Source organism: Rosa rugosa, chromosome 3 (genome assembly GCF_958449725.1).
Source record: "Rosa rugosa chromosome 3, drRosRugo1.1, whole genome shotgun sequence".
In the NCBI taxonomy this organism is placed as follows: domain Eukaryota; kingdom Viridiplantae; phylum Streptophyta; class Magnoliopsida; order Rosales; family Rosaceae; genus Rosa; species Rosa rugosa.
Genome location: NC_084822.1, coordinates 52,741,823 through 52,757,143, shown reverse-complemented (window position 1 = coordinate 52,757,143; position 15,321 = coordinate 52,741,823). Strand labels below are relative to the sequence as shown.

The following is a 15,321-nucleotide window of genomic DNA, read 5'->3' as shown; positions in this document are numbered from 1 at the left end:
TAAAAATTTACTAATTTTTTTTTTTTAATTTTACAAGTAACCTATTTTATTAATTCTCTTCTTAAATTAAACCACATCATACATTAAACACATATCAAATAATCAAATAGCTAACTGAAAAGAAAAAAAATCAACATTATAATATTAGATAGAAATTCGATAACAAAAGTCTAAGACAAAAGAACATACATACTCAAATTGTATCCTAACTCTTGATTAGAAGCGAAATATTTAATTATTGAATGTGTATCATAATTCTCGGCCCACTATTTTTTAATGTGGACAATCATGTTATTAGCCAAAAAGTCATTATCTATCTTGTTGCGCAATGTTGTTTTGGTATATTACTATATTTCATAGCTGAAAATGCTCTTTTTGTAGTTGTTGTAGAAATCAGCAATGTCAAAACAAGATGAATCAATGGATCAATCATATAATATCTCTGTGATATTTTTGTTTCAAAAAATCCGCAACGTAACTCTTAGAGAGTATTCACATTCTCTAGCACATCATGATGAGGTACATCAGACTCATGCATAAATGATCAACTTGCTTCTCAAAAGAAATAACATATAGCTGACCAAAAAAATAAAAGAAATAACAAACAGGCTAGTGTAGAAATTTAGGGTGAACTACTTTTTTATTTATAATATTTTAAACTAAAATTAAGCTACAAATTAATGTTTTCTAAAATTTAGAGTGGGCTATAGCTCACTGGAGGTCTGGAGCCCGTGTGTAGCTACGCTCTTGATGGTTATAAGGGTCATTGAACTATGAAAACAATGCTGATGATGCTAATGATTCTTACAAAATAAAAATGATTGAATGGGTAGTCAACTTAATGAAGTACCATGCATAATGCTTTTTATAATGTCAGAGATACATCGACTAAAGTTTCTTTAATTTAATTTGAGATTGGTTTTTTTAAAGTAATTATCACGGAGGTCACATATTCAAATTTATTTATATTATTTCATTGAATAATTACTATAATTTGTTAATTTATCAACTATAACTTGACTTTGCAAGTTTGCATATTTGATCATACATACGAATTGTTGTTCTCATCGACTTGTCTCGATCACACATTATATTATTACTTAGAACATATAGAATGAAGAGTATTCCCTGTAATTGATTCTCATATAAATTATAAAGGTTCCAACTTCAATCACGGCTCTTAAATGATTCATTTTAGTATGGATTAGAAAATATAATCATGGATTAGGACCAATAATCACTTTATTAGAATAAGTAGACTCAACAGGGTTCTCGCTCCATATATCCCCATATGCGGTAATTAATGCAGTATGGAGAAACATCGTATGCTTGAGGAAAAAAGAGCATTTAGCAACTTCTTGCTTTTTATTTCAGTCACCACGTTATGTAAACGATGCTTTTGATGCAAACGGTTCTTACAAAGTTCTACATTTCAATGGTTATTAAGTCAACTCAATTAAGTACCATGTATAATGCCCTTCATAATGTCAGAGATACATCAACCAAAATTTCTTTTAACTTAGTTTTGAGATTGGAGTACATTTAGTTTTACATATATAACTAGTCTAAACTTCATTAAGTCGTCGCCAATTATGAGTTATAACGCATTTTGGTTATTTATAAAATCGTTATTTCGGATGTTATATATTCAAATTTATTTATATCATTTCAATAAATATTTACTTTAATTTGTTAATTTATCAACTATAATTTGACTTTGCAAGTTTGTATATTAGATTATACGTACGAATTGTTATTCTGAGTCTCGATCACACATTATATTTATATTACCACTAAGAACATATAGAATGACAAGTATTCCTCGTAATTGATTATAGAGGTTCCAAGTTCAACCATGGCTCTTAATTGATTCCTTTTCGTATGGATAAGAATTACTAATCATGGATCAGGACCAATAATTACGTGATTAGAATAAGTAGACTCAACAGTATTCTTGCTCCATAAATGCCCGTATGTGGTGATGTAGCATGCACCAAAAACGTAACGTCGCTCAATAAGTCACAAGTCACAACGGGGTCCCATACCTTCCCCAAATCCCGAGCGAGTGGCCCCCAAACGCAAACCGAGGCGCGTCAGTATTCTTGTGTATTGGAGTAGAGGGGAGGAGGCGAGCAGCATCCAATGGGAGAGAGGTGAGGGGACCGCGTGTCCCCACGTACCTCGCACACGTTTCAGGTCCAGTGAGTCAGTTTTGTCAGATAGAGAGGAAAAAGGAAGAAAGCGACCATGTTTCATATAACCCGGGACCTCTGGTTGTGCTTAAGGCCATAATCACCGAAGCTGACAAGCGTCGGCAGCTTCTGTTTCGTCAATTTCGTGTATTTTAAGTTTGGGTGAAAATTGAAAAATGAGTTAAATTAGCTTTTTGATGTACTTATTATTATTGATGTAGGTAGCTAAATTATTTTATTTACATAAATTTTGAAAAAAAAAAAAAAATGTCGGCTATCTCAGTATAATATGATGGCCCTTCGTTTTTTTTCTTTTAAATCATTAATACAAGAATTAAATTACTTGCGATGACGACAATCTATAATATATAAAAAAAATTAACTTTGCTAGCTCCCAAAACTTGACCTAATACTATACAAGATCAAAACACACCAAAAAATTCACACAAAAATGATCAAACGACAAAGCAAAGATTGTAATGAAGATTTTGGACTCCACAACTCCCTTGAATGCCTCCCAAGTAGTCTCGTGCATAGTTTTATGTGTTTTGAATGAATATAATAGAGTAGTGTTGAATAGTGTCTTGTTATGTTCCTTAAGGAAAGAACTTCGCTGACCAGTGGGCTGACCACAGCCAATAAAAGCATGACAGCTGTCAATTAAAAAAAAAAAATTGGTTGAAACCCCAAAACGGAGAAAAGAGATTTCATTCACATCCAAATCTATATCTAAGCTCTTTTCATGAGTTCATGACCATATTAATGTTCCACAGAGCAACACAGATATATACCACTTTGCTTATATCACTCCGATCATGAACTTGTTTCCAGTAATCCATGCAGTGATACACATATTGCAAAACAAAATTAAACCATCACAAATTCACAATTAAACAAGTTCGAATAAGAGCATGCCTATTCAATTGCTCAGTAAAATTGAACATCCACACACTTGAAAAAATATGCAGATTACTGCAACATTCCTACCGAGTAAAACAACCAAAACCCCAAGATGAACGAGAAGTCAAATTTCAGCTCGGCATTGTTACACAAATTGCAAAACAAATTTGAACAATCACAAAACAACAATCGAATTCTACGTACCCTGAATCCAATACCCATCGCTTCCAATCCCTATAATTCAGTAGTACAAGTTAGAAGGAAACCCGTATTGGAAGAGAGAGAGAGAGAGAGAGAGAGAGAGAGAGAGAGAGAGAGAGAGAGAGAGAGAGAGAGAGAGAGAGAGAGAGAGAGAGAGAGAGAGAGAGAGAGAGAGAGAGAGAGAGAGAGAGAGAGAGAGAGAGCGAGAGCCGGGGGCTAAATATGCGATTCCCATCTCCCGGTCCTCCGATAAAACGTGACGCTGCGATACTGCGAGCTCCGGAGCCTCGGTCCCCGGCGGCTCTTCTTGACCTTCTCCGGGAGAGGCACGATCCTCTGCTCCGCGAGCGACGGTGGAGGAGGAGGAGCACTGTTACGCTGCGGTGCTGACCCGGAGGAGAGCCTCAGCCACTGCTTGGTCGTCGAAGACCGTAGGGGCAGGGGTTGAGGAGGGAAGAGCTGGATGGTGCCGGGGGGGGGGGGGGGTTTGGCTTCTCTGCTATAACTATAATTTGCTAGAAAAAAAAGTGCATCATCTGGCTCTTAAAACTTATTAATGTTTCTTGATGTGGCATCAGCTGGCCTTTGAAACTATATCTGACGGCTGTGATGAAATTCAAGCAAATTATAGCAAAGCAAATTATAGCAGAGAAGCCAAGTCCTAGATTTGGATGTGAATGAAATCTCTTTTCTCCGTTTTCGGGTTTCAACCAGAATTTTTTTTTTTTTTTTTTAATGAACAGCTGTCATGCTTTTATTAGCTGTGGTCAGCCCTCATCAGCGAAGTTCTTTCCGTTCCTTAATGAATTTTTGACTGCACATTTTCATAGGAGTGTACCAAATAATGAAATTTGTAGTTTGGAACTTCACTATATGGCCAATCTTTACATTATAATCAAATATGCAGTAACTTATTTATAATACCCCTGGAAAATTGAGGTGTAGCTGATCGATTAGCTCTGGTACAAAGTTGATGTGTGTATTTTAAGAGTTTGACCATCATCTATTAAAAAGTTTGAGTACCAGTTATCCGAGGCACAAAATTTAAACAAATTAAAACTAATTAGGATATTAACCACTTTTAATCCTAAAAGTGATATGCGAAATACTCATGATTTAGAATAATATTTGGGTATTAATGTTATTCTTTCTAGCATTCGATCAAAAATAATACAGCTAGTATATCTTTCGGATTAAGTAAGATACATGCATGCATGGATGCCAAGTCTTTGTATCTAGATCAATTAATCAACTAGTTAACAACCGTGTCCAAAATCCACAGCTAATCAACAAAACAGCTTGATTCATAGTCATAATTAGTCGAGACATTTTCATGATATGTTGTAAGACTTAATCTTAATCAATGAAGCACGGCCTAATTTGATTCACTAGAAATCAAAATGAGTGATATCCACAGTCGTGTCATGCCTCTTCATTTGTCAACAATCCGACCCACATTTTCCTTTCTTCTGTCCTCAACTCATTGACAAAACTACTGAATTATGGGTCTGCTAATTTCTTGACTTATTTTATTTCCTATCTCCTCACTTCGTGTCTCCCTTTAGATTTCATATTGTCGTCGTTAATTTGAACCTGCTTATTTTATGCATGCGTACAAATTTAGGATGCTAAAGTCAAGTCGAATGAACATGCCCCTTTTACTGTTTCAATTGAAAATTTTCTTTTATTCAAACTAAAATCAAACTTGATATAGTTTTTTTTTTTTTGGTCAGATATAGTTGAAGAACATTTTCTTTGAGAAACATGTCTTACTACTAACCCGAATGCTAGTTAGTTTCAATTTCAATGAATTGAACTAAACATTCGTAATAGTTCAATGCATTTGATGTGAATTTAGTCGGTGATAATTTGTTAAATTATTTTCTTGACTTGATTGAATTGAATGCTTTGAGGTTTTGTTAATTGCTAATAATCGACATTTTTTTCCCGTATATTCCAACAACCATTACATATTGATAGTTTAACTAGCACTTGTATAGTTGCTCTTTATGTTTTGGTTTGTTGGTGGTTCAAAATCACAAAGTTATTGCATTAGGATAGTGGGTATTGAGTTTCTCAATGTTTTGCCTTAAAATCGATTAGTCAATTCTATTTCTCGATTGAAAGCAAGGACACATATATAAACTCTTTCTACCAATGGAAGTGGAAGTTGGTAAGTACATTGGGGAACTATCATAAAACATTAACATCAGTCAAAAATGTCAGTGTGAAAGTAACCCATGTATTAATCAAACTGGCTATGATAATGCATTTTATCAATACAGATAATGACACTTCTTCTCTTGCATGGTATTGACTATTAACTAATTGATGCCCCAACAGTTAAACATCCATAAATGAAAAAAAAAAAAAAAAATAGGGCCTTGACGCAAGTGATGGTATAAATAGTGTTGTAGTAGTGGTTTAGCTGTCGTTTTAGCAAGTGATCAAATGTTTACGATATTATTATTATGCTAATCCAATCCGTTCGATCTGTTTGTTTTTGGAGTGTGTAGTAGCATGTATGCATTGTACAATACAAGAGTACAAGACAACAAGACATTATGCTCGTGATGGCTTTGCAAGAAGATAAAGTGGATGAGAGAAAGAGGGAGATGCTTCCTCGATGCCAAGTGCCAACTATACTGGATTGTGAAATTCCATTCCAATTCCAATTTGCCAGCTACAATGATAGCATCACCCCCGAATATAATACTCCCTTGCTTCTGATTTAGAAATTTTCGTGCGATTGTGATTTGCCTGGATCATGACAATGGATTATATTCTGATATCATCTGCCATACATTATTTAATAGTTCAATTCAACAATTTGTAAATACATATTACGGGGTACATAATGCGTAAGAGAGTACGCGTCAAACTGCATCCCGAGATTTGGTTCGTTTAGAGTATAGATGTAGGGTTTTCTCATATGAAATCCTAAAGCCAGACTTCAACGAAAAATTGGTGTGGTATAGCGGAGATTATGGATTAGAAATGATTAGACCGCTCAACGGTATATTGTCATGCGTGTAATATAAAGAAAAATAAGGATATTTTTATCTTGTTAGATATAAAGTTTTATAACTTTGTATTATAATCGGTAGTGACAATATAACTCTACTAAAATCTTTTACCGATCAGTAAGAATATTTGTCATATCCGAAGAATTGAATCTCCCCCTTCTTAAACACTCATTATTTTCTATAATTAGTCATATATATTGGAGGTGCCTTGATTTCGATTTTCGAATACTCCAATCTCGAATGCAACAAGGATAAAGAAAAATAAGAAGAAAGGAAAATAAGCTAGTGGGTGTTGGTAGTTCTAAGCGAGAAGTGGTTGATTGTATATTGGTTTACATGGCACAAGCATGAACAAATAGTTGCGTCCAATATTAAATATATACAAGTCACATATAAAACGTAAAAAGACGTGTAAACGGAGGAGGAAGAGGAGCCAGACATTACAATATGGGGAACATCTCATTTGCGCTTCTTTTAAGTTGGCAACGCACATGCACCGCGCGCGCCTACGCAAGCACTGCACACACATACGTATACCATTACTTTTTTTTGGATAATACATACGTATACCAATACAAAACTCTACTTAATCCTCTCTCAAGATTTATATCAATAACTTATATTCATAGCATCGATTAAAATATCAAATCCTGATCAGAATATCGATCGAGATATATAGTTTTTTTGATATATCAAGTATCAGTCAAATAGTGATAAATTTAGGTTTATATACATTTAAGTTATTTAGAAAGTATTTAAAATCTTGTATTAATTTGTATTTACGTCTCCTAAATTGGTAAAAAAAATAGACGAGAACAGTATATTTTTATTTATTATCCAGGCATGGTGGTCCTTGAGGCGGTGAGAATGATTGCTAACATGGAGACTTGATAGAGTGGAGATGCCATGAAGTAATACAGTCATCTAGCATCATGTGTTGCTTCATGTTTTCTGGAATTTTTTACAACTTAGATATCTAGCTTTGCTTTGTTCGTACGAAAGAATTTTGTGAATGGGTTAGGAGTCACTTTTGTATGAATTATATATAGATGCAAATCAAAAAAACTATAGGCATTTTAATTCCAAGGACCCCATACCCTTACACAAGACAGCTTTAGTCCACCTCTTCCAATACCCATAACTTTTGGATCAATTTAATTTCCAAACAAAAAGTAATACAGTTTTTTCTTTCCTTGGATTCGATTTTTGCCTTTGGTACTTCTCCAAGTCACCTTCCTCTCTCATACTTTTGTTCTTTCTCTTTTGCTTTTGCCCATAGAGAATTAGAGATCATCATCATTATCATTATCAACACCATCATTCACTTGGAAAACAAATATCATAATCCTTATTGTTTTTTTCTAGCATGATTTGCACCTAGCTAGCTAGAACTAGCTAGCGTGAATAGAAGATTAAGAACAAGAGTAGTCTCATTCGATTTGCTTCGAAGGAAAAAGAAAAGTGATTGATATTATATTACAGATGGTACTAGCTGATCGTGCGTTCTAGAGTGGAATGAAGTAAGCATAATATATTAGCTCCTATGTTTCTATTTAACAGGTTAAATGTAGGAGAAGAAAGAAGGTAGGTTGTTTTCTATGTTATTAATTGATGTGAATAGAAGTTACAATTGAGTGAGTTTGTCATGCCCTTTCTCTATACTCTATATAATAGAGTCTAATATATTGATATATCTTCAACTTAGCTAAATCATGAAGTATCTTGTTGCGTTCTATCTCCAGGTTGAAAAATGATCTTAATTATCAGTACCGTAGGAGTGCGTGAGTCTCTACTAAAATTATATTGAGGGGTGTTGTAATTTCTTGCCTTAAGATTACAGGTCGAGGTGAGAATATCGTAGGGTTTGGATTTTGACATAAATAAAACGAGACGAAATGAAACGAACTGAATGCAGGCTTGGGGCCCCGTGATGACATTACTGTCTTCCTGTTACTACGTACTGATGTAACGTCGTTTCATTCTATAGTTTGTTCGTTACCCAAGTCACAAGTGTACCTAAAGTATTCCATCTCTATGTTAGATTTATTCCAAGGGGTCCCAAACAGTTACCCTTCATTCTTTTGGATAGAATAATGAGAAAACCGAAATTTACCCTTCATTCTTCTATCCAAAAGAATGAAGGGTAAATTCTAGTTATCCAAAAGAGTGAAGGGTAAATTCTAGTTTTCTTTCCGGCTTTTTGGTTAGGGCTTTGGCACACAAACTAGATATATAGGTCTGATTATGGTGGTGGTAACAGCAGCGGTGGTGATGACGTTTATCTTTAAATTCCAGGACCTAAAACAAAATTAAAGACAAATTCTCATAATGGTACTTATACCGTCATTAATATAGGCCAAATTCACATCAATCCATTGTCGGTTCAACGGATACCTCCATATATATTTCAGTGGTGTAATAAACATAATTTTACCTCTTAGTTGTAGTTTCATGAGTAAAGAACGTGAGTTTGGCATTTTGTGCTGGATGGGTGTTCATTAGAATCATAATTAACGAAGTACTTTTGCTCTAAGAGTGCTTATCGTTTTCAATAAAAATAATAATAGGTCGATCTTAGTCATAATTACATGTTAGTGATCACAGATTCAGAACCAAACTGTCTCCTTTTCACTTTTTCTTTCGGTAATCCATCAGACTAATCTTGAACTCTAGTACAAGTCCATACATGCATCCTAAACCTAAAAACAAATTAACCAAGAAAAAAAAAAAAGGAAAGAAAAACAACAAAGAGCAAAGTGAAAATCCAGAAAAGTATGTTACACATTATTACAGTACCAGTTTCATCATGCTTTTTCCTTTTCTGGCAACGTTGGTTGTTGATGGTGTCCTGGGAATGAAGCTATCATCATCACGCACTTTGTTCCTTTTACAGGCAGCCCCCATTTACGTCATCCATGACTGTAAATTCTCACAGTTCGTTAAATTTCCTTTTACATACACAGTGACACACAAAAGTTAGAACTGCCATCCTTGTTTCTACGTATTCTCTCTCAGAGAGACTCTCTCTCTCTCTCTCTCTGTGCAACTGCTACCACGTATAAGTTGACGATAAGAAGATAAAAAGTTAAAAACAGGTAATTAAAATCCAAAACAGTAATCATTTAAGGCATGAAAACAAAGTGCGGTCCATCTAGCTAGGATCGAAAAAAAGAGGATCTAACCTCGTCTCCATTCACAATGTTTTGTCACCTTCTCGATCCCTCCTCCTCAGGCTTTGAGCTGATACGGCCTGACTTGCAGTCTGGGGTTCTATAATTGCACGTTTCTGGGTTCACATGCGTCCCACTAGAGAACTGCCTCACATGAAGACGGTTCTAGTTTTTCAGCGTTAAGTTTCAGTAAAATATGGTTTCTGGTTTTCTTGGATCAACCCAAGGTGTGGAACTAATTTTAGTGCATGAATGGTACTTTAGATTAGTCACTATTTGCGATATACTCTACACAATCAACTAAACTGACGGCTCTCGATTTCGGAGTACTATAAAACACTCCGCTCTAGTCCATATGGTCGTGATAAATCATAAACGCTGACAGGTAGATTAGGCAAGGGTGTATTATTGATATACGTATGCCTGGTCAAGAAGCGAGCATTATTTGGTTTGCCATGGTAGTAGGATCTGCATTAAGCCAGAAGAAGCAACTTATAGATATTGTAGGTGTCCAACAACCGGCAAAGCGATTAATGTGTCATCCGTATTGTGCATCATTTTGTTTGTCTCATTTAGAGCCTTCTACATCCTAGGCTCCTACTCTAAGCAAGAACACACATCTAAGCTTTGCAAACAAAGTCCCGATTTTAGAGTAAGTGCACAAACTCAAGGCCCAAAAGAAATTCAGCCGCAAAGGCCCAAATTAATGTTAGAGCCTTGGAGGTCCAAACCACAGGTCTTCATTTTGATGATCTTTCTTGACTGCATCCTTTTTCTCAAGAATTTTCTTGCTACAAATTTAGGTAATATTACGCAGAAGCATTAACGGATCCCTCACTCGTTTCCGGCAGTTCCCTCACTTCAGATACCTGAGAAGCCAAATTACTCGTGGTTTTACTCATTATAAACTAAGAAATAACTCTTCACATTTCCAGGTTTACAGATAAACATTGTTTTGAGACCAAAAGACATATTTGAATTTGATGTGTTAATTTAATCTTTAACTTAAGGATGCCGAGCATTACTACACAATGATCAAAGATTGTTAGATATATCTCCTGAAGAATTTTGTCGCTGATGTCATAGCTTGTTTTGCTCTAACTCTTTGGATTTGGGCCTATGCATCCTGGATGTCCCCATGCACTTGTTGACTCCTTGTGACACAGTTTGGCAGCTGGACCACGATATTACTGTATTTCTCTCCTGCTAGGCTAATCAAGATTCGTTTTGGGTCAATATTTACGGCCCAAGATATCAGGCCATTCATGAAATTAACAGAACTGATCCATACAATGATACAACAGGGCTGGGTAGATGGCTTCAACTTATGTTGTTCCTACTTAGGCCCAGGACTGGTTGAGAAGTACCCATACGTACCCTAAGCCTACGTATACCTTTTCGGATATGCAAAGTATGAGATTTCACCAAGTTAGTACGTTATGAGGAAATATCTTGAATCAAAACCATTTGCAGTTACTTCGACAAAGGAAGTGTGAGCCTCTTTAATAGAACTTGGTTAGTTTTGGTCCCCGTTCAAGATTAAATAGGTCCGAACTAATTGAATACCTATGCAAGAAATTCCTCGAATTCGTTAGCCATTTTCATATATAAAATCTCGCAGAACATCACCGGCCACTGTCCCAAAGTAAGTGGAGTCTCTTGCTCTATCCTTTTCCTTTTCTTTTTGAAGTGGAAGAAGGAGACTGACCTAAAGAATCCGAGATACCCACCCCCTAACCTTATTAAACCGTCCATATATTTTAGAAAGCGATCGATCAAGATCCACCAGCCTAATCTCATCCTATACCAAACCGAATCAAACTGATTTGACAGACACTATACCCTCCTACAACACTAGTCATTTCTGATTTCCATCCATGCACCACAACGGAATGAAAGTTGAAACTCAAAGTTCAACCTTCAAGCTTCTTTTATCAAGCCCCAACACTGAATTGACTTCCACTTCCTATTTTACTTTGAATAATTACCCACTGGTTTTGCTTTCAGTTCATGTGTCATGACTACGATATATTCGAACCATCCCTTTCGAATCTCTGTGTGGTTTTGGAACTGAATGTTGAAGGTGGTAGGACTTAGATGTAGGACCAAAAGATGTAATGAAACAAAAGCAATACATCAAATATTCAAATCTGAATCACGCAAGAACACAAAATCTGAATCACGTAAGAACACAAAGGATAATAGGCATAACCGAAGGATATAAGTTTCATAGTTGGACATGAGGATTATCATTGTTCTGAGGTTCAACATATTGTCCAGCCATCTCTCTGTAGCTTCAGTAACAAAGATGTTCCCAACAACGACTTGACAAAACCCAGCTGCACTTTAACACCACAGACGTCCCTTGTCTGCATAGCAATTCTAGAAGCCACGAACTCCAGAAGCTACTTCAAATTGAGAGACATAGACTTCAATTTGATAACAGGATAGAGTCCTAGATATGTATTTATGTAAATTAGTTTCACATTAAATCAAAACTATTATCTCAATACATTTAGATAATGACAAGTTCAAATTGTTTTCCAACATTAGACATATAGACTATCACAGAAAATGTTGAGAATTGAGATAACACGTTACATGATTAATTGATTACGACACCCATTTTCCAACTAAGTCAAGTTTTTCACATGGTTTTGTTCTCTGTTGAAGTGATCTGTTGTGTTCTTTTCGTACTTGATATTATCACGGACGTCATTTTCCGATCCCAGATTCAGACTGTACGCTGTGGCACGGCACTGTACATTCATCCATCCATTATATAATATGACTATTTCAATGTGCTCCACTTTCTCTCAGGAAGTTGTGGGATGTGGCTCGTCTTCATGGTCGCTTATGCAGCTTCAATTATGCATGTCTAAGTCATCAAACGTGCATGTCAACTATTGACTTGCTATCTCTATGAGTTGGAACTTGGAGCTTTGAACTAATATTCAACCTCTTCAAAACTGAAAGACTAACTTTGACCACGCACGTTTGGAATTGGAAATTGGAATAATAAAGAAAAACCATGGCCATTTGATGAGAAGCTTGACCAACCAAAAAAAATAAATAATGAGATTTTAGATATTTAAAATCACACTAGTTTTATACTTTTTACTAGTTAACTAGCTCGATGCAGTGATAGAAAATTAATATAAAATCGTGCATAATTTGGTCTATTATTACATAGAGTTTGAATCTACAACCATGATCTCTAGGTTTCTACTATTAAGGTTATAGAGTTAGCCTTTAATATCTTGCAAACTTTTCTCTAAACAGCCTATGTGCATAAACAGGGTGAAACTATTGGCTCATATTTGTAACTAGGACTTGTTCAACAATGGAATATTATTCCAAGGTACCTATAACAAGTAAATGGGTTTTATAGTTCTTCCTTCTGCTTGGACCATCAAACCAGTTTTATACAAAATTGAGAGATGTTCAATGGTGCAATGGATAGTTTAATCATGAATCTAACCTGCAATGGTAATAAATCTTCCCAAAATAATTTGATTCAATTTACTCGTTTTCTTTAATGATTTTACAAGCACATACTCTTTTAAATATTGATCCAAACGTTTTATAGATGTTTAGAATATTGAAGTTTCGTAGATTAGCACAATGAACTAATCAGTCTTGAATCTAAAATTTCAATCTTACGATGCTAACCATGTTATGTAGAATATAACTGCATAATCTAAATCTGCCAGAAAATCGAATCCGTAATTTTAGTTGTAAAAGATTTCGAATCCTATTATAGGTTAAAAAGACAAAACCAAAAACAGAGCAGCTAGCTAGAGGAGCTCATGCACTGCAGCTGCATCGCTGGTGCCATTATAACTTCCACAACCGCTGCCATGATTGAAAACTTCAAATGCATATAACAATTTAAAGTTGCACGAAAATGTTGTAGACATTAGTTGTCAAACCAGGTATAATATCCATAATGGAGTACGATCATGCTGGAACCCTCTACAATTTTTTCATTAATCAATCAATAAATCACAGAATTTACAATAGTTTAAAAGAAAAGAGCCCCCTAATCATCGACTCTCTGTTCCTCATAGAGTCATAATAGCTTTGATCTTCGTCTTCGATCAAAAATCACAAACTCTGCCTCGCCTCAATTCCGATTCGAACCCGGGACGACTCGGTGTATATAAATCCCCACCCTTTTTTGCCATCTCCATAGCGTTCTTCGGAGTTTGAACTCGGTCACTCGCTCAGTAACTCACTACGCCAAATGCCCCAATATTTCGAATAAAAAATAAAAATAAAATTTTTTGCAGCAAGCAAAACCTCCCCATAACCCAACCTAACTGGGTTAACTCGGACTGAGTCACCACCCGGGTCAGAGACGATGCAGCGTTTGTACAATCTTTATTTGTTTCAGAAACCAAAGAACAGACCAACTACGAAAGCAGCTGGTTCTTTTTTACCAGATTGTTTTCTCGGAAAAGCCACGAAGCAACGGTCGGGAATCGGCCAAGAAATCGAAGTTATTCCGGACATCCACGTGGCAGTACCGGGCCGACCCGCCGGACTCCGATCGGGAAATGTACCGGACCACCTCTTCAAAGAGTGACTCGTCGCATGGGATGGCCAGCGGGCCTTGGTTAGTGAAGCCGTACTCCTCCTCGGCTTGTACGAGGAGCTTCTTGAACACGGGGTGGTTCAGGTACGACGCGGGCATGACGTATCTGGTGCAGTAGGGGCCGACGCAGATCGCCACGTGTCCCTCTGGGACATCCGACGGTGTGCGGCTAGCAGACGACATGCGGGCCTTGCTGCGCCACCGCCGCAGCAACTGGCGGAGCTTCACAATGTGGCGGATCTTGCTGCATTTTGTGGCTCCGGTTGACATTTTTTTTCGGTGTAAAACGACGGTGTGCTCTGCGTTTCGGTGAGAGGTTTGTTTTGGTTTGCTGTAGATGAGTGAGTGGAAATTTTGAGGGTCTGAGCTTTTGGGAGGGTGGCGGGTCTTATAGAAACGAGATTTGGGAAATGGCCTTGGTTTTTCGAGATAATTACATGGTCACTGTCTGCTGTTTTCGCAGCATTTTTTAAGGCAGTGATTTTGGTGATTGCAAGTAGATTTATGTTGCTGTCAGGGTGATAGATATTGTACGTTGTACCATAATAATGTTCAAATTCACCAAACAAAAATAAAAATAAAATAAAATTCTTAAAATATTGGATGAGAAAATACAATTTGGATTAACCAGCACCAAGATTGCTATGGTGTCATTTGATCCTTGAATTGAAACACACAAGATATTGCCATAGAGTTCGAAATTTCAAATGAATTTATGGTTCATTTGATTTTAGCATTAGTTATAGTTACCCAAGTAGATATTTTTCAATCATAATCTCTTATTTTTCTCTGTTAAAATTTTAGATACTACTAGAAAACTACACAAAAATCTGAATCAAAGGAAATGTGGATTACTTACTAAAGAGAGGTGATGAAATTGAATATGGACTTTATTTTTACGCGGGGAGAGCTAAAAATAGGAGCATAATCAATATTTGATCAATCGAAATAGTTGCTAAATTTTTATTGACATTTATTTGGTAAAATTGTATTCATTGTAACGTTATTGTCATTAACTTACTGTTTTGAGTGAGTGGAAAGATTGATAAATGCTAATTAGAGGTCAATACATTGGATAAGTTGCAAACTGATTTTTAATTTCCAGAGATTAGAGGTCAAGCTTCGTGTTTACATTTACGAGGTTACAAGTTATCCAGTTTTAAACAAGAAGCAAAGTACAGGTCGATGCACCAGAGTACAAGTCCTAAACAATCTAAGTGATCCGAGTAATGACC

At 36.0% G+C, this 15,321-nt stretch overlaps 1 protein-coding gene across 1 annotated transcript; it reads right to left on the bottom strand.

Annotated features, from left to right (window-relative positions):
• Positions 1 to 13,452: 13,452 nt before the first annotated feature.
• On the bottom strand, positions 13,453 to 14,457 carry LOC133739627 (protein SMALL AUXIN UP-REGULATED RNA 12). Its single transcript, XM_062167407.1, has one exon. The coding sequence runs from the start codon at positions 14,354 to 14,356 to the stop codon at positions 13,928 to 13,930; it is 429 nt and encodes a 142-aa protein (XP_062023391.1). The 5' UTR covers positions 14,357 to 14,457; the 3' UTR covers positions 13,453 to 13,927.
• Between the last annotated feature and the right edge of the window lie 864 nt (positions 14,458 to 15,321).

Bases quoted from the DNA above. Each gene is read 5' to 3' on its own strand.
- LOC133739627 (XM_062167407.1), bottom strand. From the start codon at position 14,356: ATGTCAACCGGAGCCACAAAATGCAGCAAGATCCGCCACATTGTGAAG.